Source organism: Bactrocera latifrons, unplaced genomic scaffold, assembly GCF_001853355.1.
Source record: "Bactrocera latifrons isolate USDA-ARS-PBARC rearing strain unplaced genomic scaffold, ASM185335v1 scaffold_78, whole genome shotgun sequence".
Taxonomy (NCBI): Eukaryota; Metazoa; Arthropoda; class Insecta; order Diptera; family Tephritidae; genus Bactrocera; species Bactrocera latifrons.
This window is the reverse complement of record NW_017537467.1, coordinates 1,307,038-1,324,505: the sequence shown is the minus strand read 5'-3', so window position 1 is coordinate 1,324,505 and position 17,468 is coordinate 1,307,038. Positions and strand designations below refer to the sequence as shown.

The 17,468-nt window shown below is 37.0% G+C and overlaps 3 protein-coding genes across 3 annotated transcripts; 1 reads left to right on the top strand and 2 right to left on the bottom strand.

Moving 5' to 3' along the window:
* Positions 1–6,113: 6,113 nt before the first annotated feature.
* Positions 6,114–9,332, bottom strand: LOC108976550 (nucleolar protein 14 homolog). The gene is made up of 4 exons (XM_018945745.1): positions 8,534–9,332; positions 7,963–8,460; positions 6,414–7,905; positions 6,114–6,352 (listed from the first exon to the last, which is right to left on the bottom strand). The coding sequence occupies exons 1-4, from the start codon at positions 9,042–9,044 to the stop codon at positions 6,247–6,249; spliced, it is 2,607 nt and encodes an 868-aa protein (XP_018801290.1). The 5' UTR covers positions 9,045–9,332; the 3' UTR covers positions 6,114–6,246.
* A 400-nt stretch (positions 9,333–9,732) lies between these two features.
* On the top strand, positions 9,733–15,734 carry LOC108976569 (splicing factor 1). The gene is made up of 6 exons (XM_018945776.1): positions 9,733–10,053; positions 10,108–10,757; positions 12,039–12,170; positions 13,059–13,134; positions 14,126–14,278; positions 14,340–15,734. Exons 1-6 carry the CDS (start codon positions 9,866–9,868, stop codon positions 15,508–15,510), a joined length of 2,370 nt encoding a protein of 789 aa, XP_018801321.1. The 5' UTR covers positions 9,733–9,865; the 3' UTR covers positions 15,511–15,734.
* On the bottom strand, positions 15,672–16,930 carry LOC108976570 (peroxiredoxin-2). The gene is made up of 4 exons (XM_018945777.1): positions 16,742–16,930; positions 16,585–16,648; positions 16,349–16,490; positions 15,672–16,289 (listed from the first exon to the last, which is right to left on the bottom strand). Exons 1-4 carry the CDS (start codon positions 16,772–16,774, stop codon positions 15,827–15,829), a joined length of 702 nt encoding a protein of 233 aa, XP_018801322.1. The 5' UTR covers positions 16,775–16,930; the 3' UTR covers positions 15,672–15,826.
* Positions 16,931–17,468: the final 538 nt, after the last annotated feature.

Genomic DNA, 17,468 nt, shown 5'->3' with positions numbered 1-17,468 from the left:
TTAAAGTTATAAACTTTAAAACCTAATACTGCGACACACTATAGCAGATTTGAGGCATTTGAACGTTTTAGTAGTAGAATATTTTAGGACAATATTTTAGGCAACCCGAACCAAGTGCCTAATTTGTAGTAGATTTTTGCGTGTGTGTTAGTGAAAAATGAAGGATTGGTTACCTGTAGGTTTATACAATGACAGAAATGGTGTTCACTACGGGTGTAAAATGTAATTTTTAAAATAAAGATTTCTTAGGTAAAAAAAACTGCTAAAAGTGTAATTTATTTAAAAGTTTATAGTTTAATTTAATTAATTTGAAGAGAAAAATGTGAATAAAGTGTGTTTAATGTGGTGCAATAGCTTCTCGAAATGTTCGAATTTTGGGACTTTTTGGACTTTAAGGTCGAATATCTCCTAAACTAAGCGTTTGCGGTACCTATAACCCTATATATTTTTTAAGGAGAACTTCCTCTTTAAAAACAGTACCTTCAAATCGCGGCGCCAAAGAAATCGGAATTGTGCCATCGCTGTTTAAACACGTTTTCGACATATGAATTTTTTCGGAATTTTTCATCAATCAAAATTTTGACTAGTCTTCGATTATCTATAATAATATTTGCTTTTTATTTTTAGGATTACTCCTGAAGATCGGCTACGGAATCAAGTCTTATTAAAAAAAAATTCTGTAAATTAATTTTTTCAATAAAACGCCTCTCAAAACAAAATTCACAAAATAGTGTTTTTCCAACTTGCAAATGGATGTAATCCCTTATTGACAAAGACAACTGCAACAAGACAGACATGAGAGACTCTCTCTGAATTCAATATAGATAACTCACAAGTTCTAAAATTTTTATATTAGGTATACTGGAGCTTATAAAAATATTAACTCCACTATCAGGAAATCTTTTCATTTTCCCGATTAACCATTTAGCATGCGGCTTACTAAACACAATAGTAAGAAAAGTACCGTTAGAAAAAAACTTTTTATAGAATTGTTAGCATTACCATAGAGTTTTCAAATAACATCATTCGTTTTTGGAATAGGAATAAATTTTTTTCAGTATGTCACAGAAATATAATGTATTTATAACAATAAAACAAAGTGTACCAGGTCACATGGTTTACGAAAAGTGAGCTAACGTGCGAAAACTAGTTTATGACTTTTTGCATTCTATCACGTGAAAAAGCATCTCATCTTCCTCCGAATCAACTAAGATTTTTTGACACCTAAGCCCCCTTTCCGTAGACCAGGTCACATATATATTATGTATATAACCCTATACCTTCCTTTTGTAAATTGCAAATATTAAAGACCGGGAAATTCCTTTAGGTGCTGGAGAAATAGTGAATTAATTACACACAAATTTGGTACCCTCTTGACTTATATTGGAGATGCAGCTAATACGGCACAGACTAATAAAATGCTCCTAGGGTTTCATCAAGGTACTTCAAATACAATCACAAATCACCGGAACTTAAAAAGTCTTTATATTAGGTATGTGGGGGAAAGGCGAAGTAATGACTCGACTCAACTTAATTTTGACAMACAGACTTACTTTTATCAAGAAAGAGTTATCGATGAATTTCAATATATCTCACACATTTTTAGGTCAAAAGTCAACTGTAGGTTCTAAGGTCCACATATTCGATAGACAGTTATATTATCTGTTCAAGGCAGACAGACGACGAGTAAACGAACAGACAACCGGAGCTTAACTTGCCTAACTCGATCATTTCTAACGACAACGGGTTTTGGGTGAACAAAGCTATTATACTGTGTAGCAACATGTTGCAGGAGTAAAAAAAATATAAAGTTTGATTAGAAGTAAGGAAATAATGTCCGTGTGTTCATTTTTACTACATTTTTTTTATTTAAACTTAATTTTTGTCATCCTCCTGCTTTTGCGATGAGGAATTCAATATGCCTACCAATTGTAGTTGCCCAGGCGCAAAGAAATGCCGTAGATTCGTATAAATGAATTTGTTTTTGTTGTAATATGAAATATGTATTTCAATGATGGAATGTTTGGGGTTAAGAAGATTTCGGGTTTGTAGTTTTTTCGAACATTCTGTTTGCTATATCTAGAGACATTCATACATATATTCGAATATATTTTTRCAGGAAGTCAATTTTAAAAACATTTATATACATATTGGTTAAGGAATTATCTCAGAGTGGAATTTTCGTGAAATCAATTTTTTTTTAATTATCGGATAATATACACTGTAAAAAGCATTCTCTCAAYTTTTGAAATAGAAATTCAAATTATTAAAGTCACTACAGCGTTTCTTGTAGAAAGGGAACAGAGTGGGAACGCAGCGACTCCTTAATACTTCTCATAATTGTGTTTTTCAAAACGGTTTCCACTTTTAATAGAAGAGTTTTGAAGATGACTATTTCCAATTTGGAGAGAACATTTTTAATGTCGTTCACTATCGCGATATTTAGCTTTTATCTTTCTTTTTTTTTTTTTGCTACCAAAAATTGTCGAAAAAAAGAACGAAATTCGATCATTTTTGTTTAAACCGCTACCATTTTGTCAAATCTCGAAAAAAATAAAATAAAATAATAAAAGCTTCCATATCACGATAGCGCGTTATTGACTTTCCTACATATTAATCATCTTTCTAAAATTTTTGTTTTAGACCAAGCAGTCATGGACATCGTACAGGACCTTGTTTTCTTACATGTTATTTCATACATCAGACTCTTCTTATCCGAGGTGCGATTTGTATGGCACAATTTTACATTGCAGTATGAAGTATGTGTTTTGTCAGATGAATTTTATTTTAATTTAATCTTCTCCTTAATGAGGGAATGACTAATTTTATAAATGTTCTTGAATTTGTTATATTTGTTGAATTTATTTTGTATTATTTGTATATTCTTTCAGTACATGCCGAAGAACATCTGGGCGAACGCTTGCCAGGTGGTGAAAATTTTCTTGGATTGGTGTTCAAACCTTTTTTTGACAGCACGAAAAGTATTATTTATTCATTTATACCACTATGTCTGAATATTGTATCTGAATATTGTATATTGACGTTGAGCATACTAAAAACACCGTCAGGATCGGGAAGGACCTCTTCGATACCAAACGGGGTTTCAGACATGTGACTTCCTATCGTGCAACTTCTTCACTCTAATGCTGGATCAAATAATTCGAGCTGCAGATCTGAATCGAGAAGGCACAATCCTTAAGAGAATACAGCTGCGGGCGTACAGCGATGATATTTATATCATTGGCCTTAACATCCACGCCGTTAGTTAGCTTTCTCCAGACTGGACAAAGAAGCAAAGTAAATGGGTCTGGCAGTGAACGAGGTGACATTCATAACATTGAAGTCGTAGATAATTTTGTTTATCTTTGAACTAGTATAAACACCACCAACAATATCAGCCTGGAAATCCAACGCAGAATAACTTTTGCCAGTACGTGCTACATCGGACTGAGTAGTCAATTGACGAACAAAAACCAAACTCTATAAGACACTCATTCCCGTCCCTAGCTACAGAGCCGCTACAAAATCCTCAAGTCGCTAGACGGCAGCACATGGGGAAAAGACAAAGAAACTTTGTTGGCTACATACAAGGAAATCGGCCGGGGGGTCCTCAACTACGCAGCACCAAGATTAAGATTTATAGATGAGGAATGCACCGCGACCTTAGGTCTATTGCGCCCTCTTCTAACTCACAAAGACTCACTTAGCACCAGCGCACCGATGAAGTCCAGTAGCCTACCGCGTGCTAGTGAGGCGACGCGGTCCCTATCCGGAAACATTGATCCAAGGGTCAGACTGCTGTGCAGTCGATCAGCAGGTGTTCCGGAGTTTCAGGCTCCCTGTCGCAGAACCGGCAGTTAGCGCAGGAGGATAGGCCCATGTTATAGGTGCCTATTCAGCTTTCAATTGCCAGTGTGCCATGCGATCAGCAGCCTCAGTTTGTTCCTGGGAAGGTTAATTACAACTTTAAACCTACTTAGGTTGTATCCTCCAATTAACAACTTGGCATGCCTCATACCGTGTCTTTGTTGCCAATGCTCCTTCCTGCCCACTCCTTCTTCCTTGCGGAGTAGCTCCTTTATGGTATGGGAACCTACCTGAGTAAAGCTTTCGGGCCCTACCATCATGGTGGAGGGTGCAGAGCGGGCGAGTTCGTCCGCCAGTTCATTACCGGCTATCCCTTCGTGGCCAGTCACCCAGATTAGTTGTACCTGGTTTCGTTCCGCAAGGCTATTCATCCTTTCCCTGCACTGCTGCACTATTAGCGATCTGCCTGGAAGAGGCTCGGGAGCACTCCCATGGTTATAGAGAGCTTTGTGCGGGGGCCCACGATCCCTACACCGATTCTCTCCGACATCTTCGAGCCATCGAAGCCACCTCAGTGTGCTGTCCCTCAACAGCAGTTCGAGATTGGAGTCATTCCACTCATCCTTGCTGCCGAGGGTTACCTTGAACATTTTTATCGAAGTTGACTATTTTGGTAGTACTGTCCTTCGGGAGGAGGGCTATTGGTATATTGCCACTTATCTTTTCCATCCTCTGGAACGAGATTACCTTGTCTTTGCCACACCCCTCTGCCTTTGTTTGCAGGAGGGTGTGCTTGGCTACTGACCTATAACCGAATGAAGCGGAGTAAGTTCTAACAGAACCTCCAGTGCTGCCGTTGGACAGATGCTCATTGCGCCCGTCATGCAGACACAGGCCAGTCGCTGCAGCTTCGATAGCTTAGTCTTTACCGAAGTCTGCGATCGCACTAACATGGTGTATAAGCAACTAACAATCCTTGGCTTACAGCCCCAGGACTTGTCCGCCAGCCGATTGCACACCATTAAAGCTTTTTTTGCTTTGACCAGGGTTTGGTTTACATGCTGCTTCCACCACAAGGTGGAGTCTAACATGAGACCGAGGTATTTGACCTTATTGGTCATCTCTATCTCTCTGCCACTAAGTGTGAGATTCCTGAGGCCGGGTAGGGACCTGCGTCTCGTAAACGGGACTATGATCGTCTTGAAGGGATTGATACTTAGTTCAACCTACCTACACCACCCCTTTGCCAGGTTTAGACCTCTTTGWATCAGTGTCCTCATATTTACCTCTGGCTATAATGTCAATGTCTCAGCCACTCTGGTGCGCAGTACGGCCTCTTTCCATCTGCGCACCGGTGCTGCCACATTTTTTTTTTCTCCTCTCCATTTTCCAGTGAACTCTCTCTTAGCACCAATATGGTCGCTTGGACACAGTGGTACGCAGATGAGGAAACTCCAGACCTGCCAAAATACTGCACTTTTGACCACGACGGGATGCTTTTTGATGTCTCACATCGAACAATTTCATAGTGAGACGCTTATGCTCCCAGTTAAGGAGCATAATGATTCCTCTCCAAGCAGTTCCTGCTGGGATGTTTTCGTAGAAATCCCCGTTGTAGCCATCTGCTTGGAGCGGAACCGTCTCCAGCATCAAGACGTCTTTCTTTGATTACGTATAGTACGCCGACTCGACTTCGGACGTAACTGACTTTCGACAGGTACTGACCGCCATTCACAGTGAAGCCATCAATACCTTCACCGACTCCCTTCCCGTGAATGGCGTTCTTGGAGTCAAACCACCACCCATCGCAGACGAAGAGCTCGAGTTGCCGCGAGAAACGCGAGTGCCCCAGCGCAACTTCGTTCTGCATATTGTAGCAGGTTAAACTCCTACTTATCCAGAATAGACCCCGACATACCCAATGTATGTCCTGCATTCATTGAGTCTCCGCATGACACTGACCACCTCTTTGCATGCCCTACAAACCCCACTCTTCTAACATCCTCCTCCCTTTGGTCAGACCCTGTCGAAACTGCACGTTCCTTCGGCCTCCCGTTAAATGACGTCGACAACAACGCAAATTACCCTTACAATCCTAACGGGRATTAGATAACCGTTAAAATAACAACAACGACATTGGCATAATTTAGCGAATTAATAGACAGCGGCTACGCTGGCTAGGTCATGTCGTCCAACTCCAGCTCTGAAAGTATTCGACGCGATACCTGCAGAGGAAGAGGACTCGGTTGGAAAGACCTGGCTACACTTGGAATCTTTTGTTGGTGTCAAGCAGCACTAAGAGCGAGTTAGAGTTAAGAGTTAAAAGAATCTAATTTTTTATTCGCTTAACTGTGACTTGATGTTAGCCATAACTCAATTATAAAATTAAATACATTAAATAACAAAGTCTATAATTATGTACAATTAATTTTAGAGTATCTAGAACTTCTTTTTCTTTTTGATACGATCTAGCTCGTTAAGTTCACCTTGTTGAATCGAAGCTTCTTGATAAATACGTTTCACCTTCTCTTTGCGCTCCATGTCACTGAAAATTTTAAAGAATTAAAATCTAACTCTAATATATGAATATCAACACTAATACATACCTTTGAATTTGTTGTTCTATACGCATCTTTTGTAAGAACTCGGTGTCTCTTCGGATTTCTCTAATAGCACCTTTAGTTTCACGGCGTAATTTATGAACCAATTTGACCCTTTCCTCTTTATCCTTCGTTAAGCGTGGACGACGTTTGTCATCGTAAATTACTTCAATTCGCGGCTCAAGAAGTCGTAGAGCTTTAGGTTTCTTTTCAGGCGGTACAATTTTAGTTAATTTTTTTTTAGAAACCCTTTCTAATACCGATTTGGCTGCTTTGAAATTCGTGTGCACGAATTCGGGATATATATCTAAATGTACGCGATCAAATAACTCCAAAATGGGTATTGCAAAATAGTTCGAACCAATATTTTCTTCGAGATTAGAAATAATGTCTTTTATTAGTTTCAGTGCTATATTCAAAGCACGAATTTTAAAGTCAATGGAAAATGTAGTCAAAACTAAGTCGTCTGATTTCAATAACTCCTCATTTAATACCTCTTTTTCATCAATTTCAGCAATAGCCAAAAGTTTGCTCATCGGTCCTGTACTCTGAAATGGTGGCACAATTCGTAACACTTCGACAGGTCGTTTGGGTATACTCAAATATACAATGCCAAGTAAAAAATTCAATGCTGCTGGTAAAAAACGTTTTGACAAACGAGAAAATTCAAAACAAATTGTTACCAAAAATAAACCACCTGCTACCTCGTGCCTCGTCCTTATACGAGCCTTCGATAAGACATGTTGTATAAAAATATAACAGGGTGTAACTATAGCGTGACGAAAGTCTGATGTGCTGCAGTAATTTGATACAAGCTTTAAAAATATAAGCGTCTCTAGTGGAGGAAACAATTTAATATTCTTTATATAATTATTGTATTTTTCTTTGATAACGTCCAACAACGTATTTGACAGTTTATCTGGTATTATTTGGACAAGATCGTACATGTGAGGATTGAGAATACCTAATATTTTGAATTGTATTTGTATGTTGCCTTGAGTAGCGTCAGTAAATAACTCATTTACATACTGCAAAAGGAAATCGAACAATTTGCTAATATTATCCCTGTTGTTTATGCCATCTAGCTTTGGATGATTACATTTTATAAGGCGCTCAATAATGATACCCTGTTCCTCCGGTTTACGCTTATACAGCAATTTATTGAATCCCTCGTAATTATCGGGAATATCCATCGTATATGGTAAGTTATCATTTTCATTAATGTATGCATTCGGCATATTGTCATTTTTACTTTCAGCAGTTTTAATATGTACATTTTGTTTTGATTGCACACCTTTTTCAAGATCTTCTGTTTCAGATTCAGAGTCAGTTACTTTCAAGTCACTTAAATTATCGTCGTCATTTTCATATTCTGATTCCTCTTCTGAAATTTCATCATCTTTATCCTTTTCACTTTCTTCCTCATTTTCATCGAGTTCGACCGAATCTTCCTCCAATCCCTTGGAAACATTTTCTATCAATTTCGTTCCCAACTCACCTATAAAAGGTGTAACAAATAAATAAGTTGAAATTTTAAATCCATTAATTTACGAACCATCTAGATTATATGCTAACGTTTCATCTTCCTCTTCGACGGAATAACCGAAATAACCATCATCTAGCGCATCGGCTGAACGGTGTTCGGCCTGCTTTGTATTAACATCGACGATTTCTCCGTCTCCATGCATTCGTTTTAGTCGCTCTTTTTCCAATTCTTCTAATCTCTTTCTTTCTTGTTTAGCTAAATCTTCTTCGGATAAAAGTTTATCAGAAACTACTCCCCTAGGTTCAAAAATCATTTCCTTCAAAGCCTTATCATAATCATCTGGTTTAGACTTTTCCAGCATCTCTTTTTTAGATAATTTATCCACTAATCCGAGTAACTCTTTGTAATTTGAATCTAATTTTTCTGTTAAGCTATATATTTCATCTTTTTCTTTAGCTATTTCTATTTTCCTTCGTTTTTGTTCAGCTATCATATCATCTATCGCCGACTGGCGATCTTTTGACAATTCGGAGTCTCCGCCAAAATGTGCAGCTCCAGTGAACTCAGCTTTAAATAATTTAGAATTATGTTACTTAATCTCATATATTATTTTATATAAAGATATATAGATTAAACAAACCATTTAATTTAGCATCCTCCAAATCTTCATCATCAGAACGTTCGTCACGGAAATGTTCGATCTCCTCCAATGTTTGACCTCGATGTGTCAAAATATCATCGTCATTTAAGTTAAACCTAGACGCTTTATTTTGTTTAAGCTGCTCTACTCTTGCTGCCACAAAACGTGCATTTATAACATCTTCACTCAGTTGATCACTGTTTTGAAATCTTCCAATTCTTCGGTCACGAAATTTGTTGGATTTGTGCTTATTTTGATATTCAACCGCAAGTGTCTCTCTACGCTTCCTAACGGCTTTCGCGCGTGATACACCAGGTAAACCTTTATCATGCTTGCAAGTGCGTCCCAAAATTTGAAACTTTTCTTTGTTTACATGTACCTCAAATGGATTTAGTCGATTTGATGTTGCCGGTTTAGCTGATGCAAAAGGGTTTGCTTGTTTGGCTCCATTTGTTTTTTTCGAGTATACTTGATCCGCTAGTGCCTTTTTATTTCTCTTTASTTTTCCCATAACTTTATTAATGAAATGTTACGAATATATTGGGTTAATTAATTATTTTAGAGGAATGAATTTCAAGGCAATATAATTTTTATTTAAACACTCGCACGTGGAATCACTACAGAGTTGTATCCTACATTAGTTATGCCTGCCGTCATAGAACCAAAGAGTCTCGTATCAAGTTGTCTGATGACTATTGAATTGTATATTAGATTGTATGCAAAGAATAAAGACTTTATTTATTTTTTCTTAAGTATTCCGTTTTGATATTAAAATAACTGACAACGAAATAATCACAAAATAAAAAATTCTTGATAGTTCTTTCAGTGAATATAGACGCCTGCCACACATTTTTTATTTATTGCGATAATTGGATCGTGATCCACAGTGAGAATTGATAGATCCCGATTCAAAATAACAGTTAAATTTTTACCACTCCAGTATTTATTCACAAAAAAATATTTTTTATAGGTTTGTCGAAATTCAGCTTTGGAGGAAAAAGTTGCAGGAATCGATGAGATAAATTCATCAGGTTTTTAATACGCCAAAGGATCAATAAATATCGCGTTCTTGGACTTGCAGAAGTTCAGGTGTTATGCGCATTTTTATAATTTGACCAATCTGGCAGTACTTAAAATATTAAATTATATATCAACTCTGAGTTCGAAATCTAATATTCTTATACTAATTTCGAAGGTGTGCGGAAAATAGGACAGATTTTCATAGCGTTGAACTTCCTACGAGTTTGGTTTGTGACAAAAGCATAATAACAAATTTGAAAATATTGATAATTTCTGTTACAAATTGTAATCTTGTTTAATTGGAGTGTGATTATGAGTGAAACACCACCGCATTCGAATGTCGGAGAAATGCATCCGCCTCAGACCGATAATGGCTATGGCGAACGTGATTACCGTGCAAAGCATGACAATTCAGAGCGTTCCCGTTCCAGTTCAAAAGACCATTATAGCCGTGATGTTAGAGATAAGGATAAAGGACGAGAACGAGATAAAAAAAAAAGGTAAGTCTTTATGTAATTTTGTATCTTATATTATTTATATATTTTTTTTAAAAGGGATAGATCTCGGGATCGTTATCGCGAACGGGAAAGTAAAGATCGCGATCGAGATCGCCATTATGAAAGGGAAAATAAAGACCGTGATAGGGATCGTCACCATGAAAGTCGTGAAAAAGATCGCCATAAGAGAGAAAGGGATCGAGATCGCAATAGAGACCGGGATCATGACCGTGATAGAGAAAGAGACCGTGATCGTAAGAGAGAAAACTATGAATATGACAGGGATCGAAACTCTCGCTCTCGTCGAAGCCATTCTAGAAGCCACTCACGTCGGAGTCGGTCACGAAGTAACGATTATGATAGTCGAAGGAAACGCCGTTCACATAGTCGTTCTGATAGACGTGATCGGCTTCGTGATGGTAACCGAGGGGGCCGGTCGAGAAGCCATAGTTATGAAAGTCGTAGGCATGATCGTGGCAGCAGGGAACGTGAACATAGTCAAGGAAATGCTGTCGATTCTGATTTTCGTAGCGGCAGAGATCATCGCATGGATACAATAAAAGAGGAGTCCCGTGAAAAGGGATTTGATTTAACCCAGACTATTCAAGAATTGATGAATAGTACAACTTCAACCAAAAATTTTGCTGCTCTATTTCAGTGTTCCAATAGTAATGATTCCTGCAGCAATGGACCTTCTGAAAATTCACGTAAGTGGCCTACCTTAATTATTAAAGTCATTATATCATTGTTCAACGAAGAGCACCGTATAATTAGTATACGGTAGATAATCAATACTATGAAGACAAATGTACCATGTTTTGCTGCAAATTATTATTATTTTTTAAATTGGAATCAAATAAATTACTTCATCACTGTTCTCGAAAAACCAGAAGCTATACGATTTACACATATATTTCTTGTAAAAATGGTAACAGTTATATGCTAGTAGTCTAATCTGAACAATTTGTTTGAATATTGAAACTCTGCTTTGAACAGTAATATATATGTATGTATTCTATTATAATATATTTTCGTGCAGATACTTGTATCTTGTCAAACAAAAAAGGTTTCCTTACAAGAACTTGATGTTGATCGATCGTTTGTATGGAAGCTATGTCGTAGTGATAATTATTAAATTAACTTATTTCGTAAAGTTAAAATGTCAAAAAAAGTTTTCCATACACAGCCAATGACAGGTAGTCATGGACTGAGAAATAACACAGTTTAAAAAACTTATTCGAATCAGACTTTAGTTTACTTACTTTGGTATATGCCTTGACTGCCATAATTGTAATGGTAAGATGATGCTGTTATCATGCTATTATCGTTACTAACAATAGTATATTAGCCAAAATGGATTTGGTTAGTATTAAAACATTCATTATTAATTGGGAATCATGAAAAAATTTATTGTTTTAATTAAATTAATTTAAATTAAACTCGATTGACTCGAACTCCATTTTTTTTTTTTTGTACTAAGAAACCCACATATGTACCATGTTTCATCGAGATATCTCAATTTTTACCCAAGTTACAGCTTGCACGGATGGACGGACGGACAGATAGTCAACCGGATTATAATACTCTGTAACAACTAGTTGCAAGTGTATAAAAATGGGTTTAAATTTCCATAGTACTCTGGAAAAAAGAATAATGATTTTTGATCTATACAATTCAGATTACCAAATTATGGTATATAAGACATACACTTTATTAAAAGTGATCCAAAATTGCTGAAAAATAAAAAATAAGCAAAGCTCCTACACGAAAAACAATGGAAACACGTTGATCCCAATCATGAGGAAGATTCCAGTAGAACCTTACGAAGGCTTATTCCTCAATTCATGCTATGCCAATATAAAAATTTAATTTGTTTTCTGTTTATAGTATATTATTAAAACGCGTTTAATTGTATGTATTGTAATTTTTCGAATTATTTTGTTTGGATTAAAATCCTAATATGTTTTTATATTTTTATTTTATTTTAGAAGACGGGAGTGATCGCAAACGGCGTAAAAGATCAAGGTGGGGAGGTACTGAAAATGACAAGACATTTATACCCGGTATGCCAACAATCTTGCCCCCAACTCTGGACTCTGCACAACAAGAGGCATATTTAGGTAACGTTAAAATAAAAGCGTGTTTAATAACGTAGAGTTAAGCAAATTTAGACACTATATGAATAGTTCTAGCTTTAAGTATGAAGTTACACTAAAAATAATCATAGAGATAAACAGGAAAATTTCATCGATCTCCATATAAACGTACCCTGATTGCGCCTAGCCAGATAAGCGTCGAGATAGCAGTCAACGGCAGCCGAGAATCAATTTTCAAATTATCTATTTTATACAGCCCTTTATTAACATATTGTTTACTTTAAAGGAAACTACAAAAGAATTCATATCCGTAACGGCCATCGTGTTTGGGTTTAGTTGGAATATATACTTTAAGTAAATACTTTTCTTAAGCAGATATTGTTATGCTAATCAGTTTTTTGACAAATTTTAAGGTTTAACAGCCAACTCCCGTCCGTATGCACAGGATGCACGGATCATATCAGACTTACCATTACGAGAAGCGAAAAATTGCTATCTTAACTTAAAACACGTGGAAATTTGAAGTAGTATCTTTATAGTAAATTGAAACTTATAATTTGTGCTCTAATAACATTGTTGAATTCACGAATAATTATAAAATTTTATTAGTTTTACCAAGAAATATGTAAGTATTCCTAAAGGAAGAAACTACGTCTGTGTCCTGAGAGGCATTAGGCAATTTTTGCGGTAGCTGACTAATTGCCAAATATAACCAAAACCATATGAAACATCGCAACAATCCGCAATCCGCAATCCGCATATACACAGTTTTATACAAAAATCTAATAATTAAATTATCCTTACTTTGTCTTTATATACAGTTACTGAAATATCCAAGTAAATAATTTTAACGTCTACTAATATTGAGGCATGCCTCAATTCTCTCTTTTTTCTAATCCGATTTAATTGCAGTGCAACTAGAAATCGAAGAAATCAGCCGCAAATTGCGCACCGGAGACCTGGGAATACCGCAAAATCCAGAAGAAAGGTTTGAATTGCTTTGTACACAATCACTCACAGTTGCTTTCTAATACATGTGCAGCCTAGCAGGAAGCATCAACTTCGCGCTATGACTTCTATGGGGACCATCCTCTATGATTGAAATTAATCAGGTTTATCTAATGCTTTAATAATATAAAGCATTACCGAATGTTGGATAATATAGATAATATTCGCGTCAATTTGAACTAGGGATTCGGATATATTTTTTCAATCTCTCGAACGAAATTGTTCCATAAAAGATAGATTTATGTAAATATTTCATAATTCAAATATTTTTGAGAAATATATAAAAACTAGGAGAATATTTTAATGTTATTTGGATGTTAAATTACTCGTAAACAGTTTTTCTTCCTCAAATTCAAGTTATATTTACTACGACATACATTTATTTGCATATGTAGCTTAAATTTATAGGTAAATCTATCCCCTACACTCGTCAGAAATAAGCTTTTTTTTTGTAAGTTTTGTGATTTAATTGTGGATGGGAATTATAGCTAAGACATTAATATTAGTTTTATTTTCATTTCAATTTACTTAAATCGATTCCTACTAATAAAGACTAATTTTCTTTTTCATGGCTATGAGGAGAATAAGACAGTAAGCCAAAAGATTAAATTCCATCGAGGCTCATAAACGATTATTTAATCACGATTTCTCAATTAAATCGGGGTAAAATATGGCGCTGTGCATCGGTCAAAGTTAATAATTAATATACGCTATTAATTAAAATTTTTCTCTTTTACCCCCAGCAAGAGTGAAACGTATCCAGACGGTTATTTATTCCAATAATGCAAAATTAATTTTCAGAATATGTATAGGAACTTAGATTAAGTTATATATATAAATATGATAATACAGCCTATAATTATTATTTTTCAACTACATAAACAACTTCATACATATTGATTGTGCGCTTTCAGCTTTCTTCTAAAATTTGCAATTAAAAAGGAACCAATTTTTATTTGTATATTTCACAGGTCACCATCGCCTGAACCTATTTATAGTTCCGATGGCAAACGGTTGAATACACGAGAGTTTCGTTTCCGCAAACGGTTGGAAGAACGTCGTCATCAATTGATACAGAAAATGCAAAGCGTTAATCCGGAGTTCAAACCTCCAGCAGATTACAAGTAATATACGATATAAATATATTTATATTGAGTATTTTGTAGTATTACATTTTTTCCGTAGGCCGCCTGTAACACGCGTTAGCGACAAAGTCTTGATACCACAAGAACAACACCCAGACATAAATTTTGTTGGTTTGCTGATTGGTCCACGTGGAAATACTTTGAAAGCCATGGAGAAGGAAACGGGAGCTAAGATCATAATCCGAGGTAAAGGTTCCGTAAAAGAAGGGAAAGTCGGTCGAAAGGATGGCCAACCCTTACCAGGTGAAGATGAACCATTGCATGCATTCATTACTGCACCTAATCCAGAGGCTGTGAAAAAAGCTGTGGATAAGATTAAGGATGTTATTCGTCAAGGTATTGAGGTTCCGGAAGGTCACAATGATTTACGACGTATGCAACTCCGAGAATTGGCACAATTGAATGGTACTTTGCGCGAAACTGATTGTCCACGTTGCACAAATTGTGGTTCAAGCGAGCATAAGTCATGGTTGTGTCCGGACAAACCCAATGTGACAAACAGTATCGTTTGCACTTCCTGTGGTGGAGCAGGTCACATATCAAAGGATTGTCGTAGCAAAAGACCCGGTGCCGCTGGAGAAGCAACTACTGAGGACTCGCAAGCGAAAATTGATGAAGAGTACATGAGTTTAATGGCCGAACTGGGCGAGGGACCACCACCAAGCGCACAGAAAGCAAGTGTCGATCCTTTAGCGCAGGTGCACTTAAATCGCGGTTACAGTCTATTTGATAAGAAGCCAGCGCAAACATTAGCGATTCAAGCGCCACCACCCACAATTGCCCAACCGGCCCCAACGACTGCACCGATAATTCCCACTGGGCCACCACCTCCGCCTATTCCTCCAGCTTGGGGTGGTTCAGCTGGTCCAATGCCTCCGTTAATTCCGCCGCCATGGATTAGTGCACCACCACCGCCACCTGGTAACGAATCGTTACCACCACCACCAATACCAGGCGCATCATTACCACCACCTCCACCTGGAACCGGTCCAATGCCCCCACTGCTTCCTCCGCCTCCTGGCACCCAAGCACCTTTGCCTCCATGGACACCACCAACTCCGGGAGGTATGATGCCACCAGGGTTCGGTGGGTGGGGTGCTAGTTTCATGCCAGCGCCACCATGTGTACCACCACCACCCCCTTGTGCGCCACCACCGCCTGGAATGCCTGCTCTAAATCAACCGCCTCCACCACCGCCACCATCTAATTGAATTTGATTTATCCATAAAGATGCAGCATTGATAAAACTAATTAAAAAACGCGTCAATTGCTTTAACAAATTTCGCTTTGAAAATTAAATATTTGGAAAATTGTTCCGTAATCCCTAAATATATATTCACATAAATATATAAAGTTTTAAAATGCGAAGTGGTAGTTTTTACTAAGTTTATTTTATTCATCAAATAAAGCTATGCTCAACTTAGCTGTGCAGGACTTCATACATCTTTACCTTGTTTTTGTTTCGCCTGACTACAACAATTATAAATTGCAGTAATGAAATTTAATCGATGAAAGAAAAAATTATATTTATCCGTGCTTTTTGAAATATTCCTTCGAATCAGCTACGTCTGGCTTGATTGTGTCTGGGTTCTTATCTGGGTGCCAATTTGCTGGACAAACCTCACCGTGTTCATCCACAAATTGGAATGCCTTTATGAGGCGTAGTACTTCGTCCACTGAACGACCAACCGGTAAATCATTTATAGAGTATTGACGAACGATACCATTTGGATCAATAATAAAAGTGCCACGCAAAGAAATACCTTCATTATCTAATAGAACGTCATAATCACTAGAAATCTTTTTTGTTAAATCAGAAAGAAGAGGGTAACTTAGGCCGCCAAGCCCACCATCTTTACGATCCGAGTTGCACCAAACCAAATGACTAAAATGTGAGTCCACAGATACCCCAACTACTTCAGCATTTAATTTCTTAAATTCTTCGATGCGTTCGCTAAATGCAATAATTTCAGTAGGGCAAACGAAAGTACTAAAAAAAATAATAATTAATTTTTGCATAAGAGGAACAAAATTTAAAAAAGAGCTTACAAGTCCAAGGGATAAAAAAATAAAACTAGGTATTTTCCTCTGAAGTCTGCAAGCTTTATTTCTTGAAAGTCATTGCCTACAACGGCCAAACCTTTAAAGTCCGGTGCGGGGCGTTGCACTTTGACGGCCAGAAGTGAAGCAGCTTAATATATGTAAATACAAATAAGGTTACAGAAATAGTTGTTCAGTTATAAATATATTTTATACAAATTTATTTTAATTTTTGAAGATCTTACTTTGATGTAAAAGCCGGCTAGCAGCTATTTGTTGTCGGTCCGCCTTTTGGCATAAAATTGGAAGCTAAACACGCCAGAAAAACATAAGACAATGTAATTTAATGTCAATTACGTAATAACGACCTAGTATATTTTTGCCTCACATTATTGGACTTACTTTTCGGAAAAGCGTCCTTGCCAGGAACGACATTTTGTTGCTATCTGCTAAGTTCTATTTATCGTAATTTTTTGGAATTCGTTAATACACTACTATTGTTGAACTTATTAATATTTGTTCGAGATTGCGCCGGCGCCTCTAAATCGAAAGCTCAATCGAAACAAACAGCTGACAAAAGAGGTCTCCCCAATGGCAAAGGTGTTGCAATTTAAAGTATTTTCCTTTGATTCTTATGGCCCATTCACATACAACTTTTTTTGTTTTGATTGACAATCTTATTCTAACAAAGCATCAAAGAAAGCCAAGGGTGTGCCAGAATAAACACTTTGCTTTCAATGCTTTTCTCGGCACGATTACGGTTCTTTTGGCGCCGCGATTTGAGGGTATAAACGGAAAGAGGAAGTCCTCAGAATTACATATACACAGATAACATAATATCGCCAAAGGAGTACCTCGAATTTTTTGTTCAGAGCAAATGTCTAAAGCAAAGCGTAGCAACACCATACAACGTCTTTCTAATTGTTTGCAAACATACTTTAAAATTTAGCTTCGCTTTGCTTTGCTTCGCTTCATTGTGAACGAAATCATACATATGATAACACTGAACTTTTCTCTCAGAGCAAACGTCTGAAGTACAGCGAAGCAAAAAATGCATCCAAAACGATACATATCTGCCGCAGTCTATTGCCGAGATATGTCATACAATTTATAGTTTTAAGTAACTTTT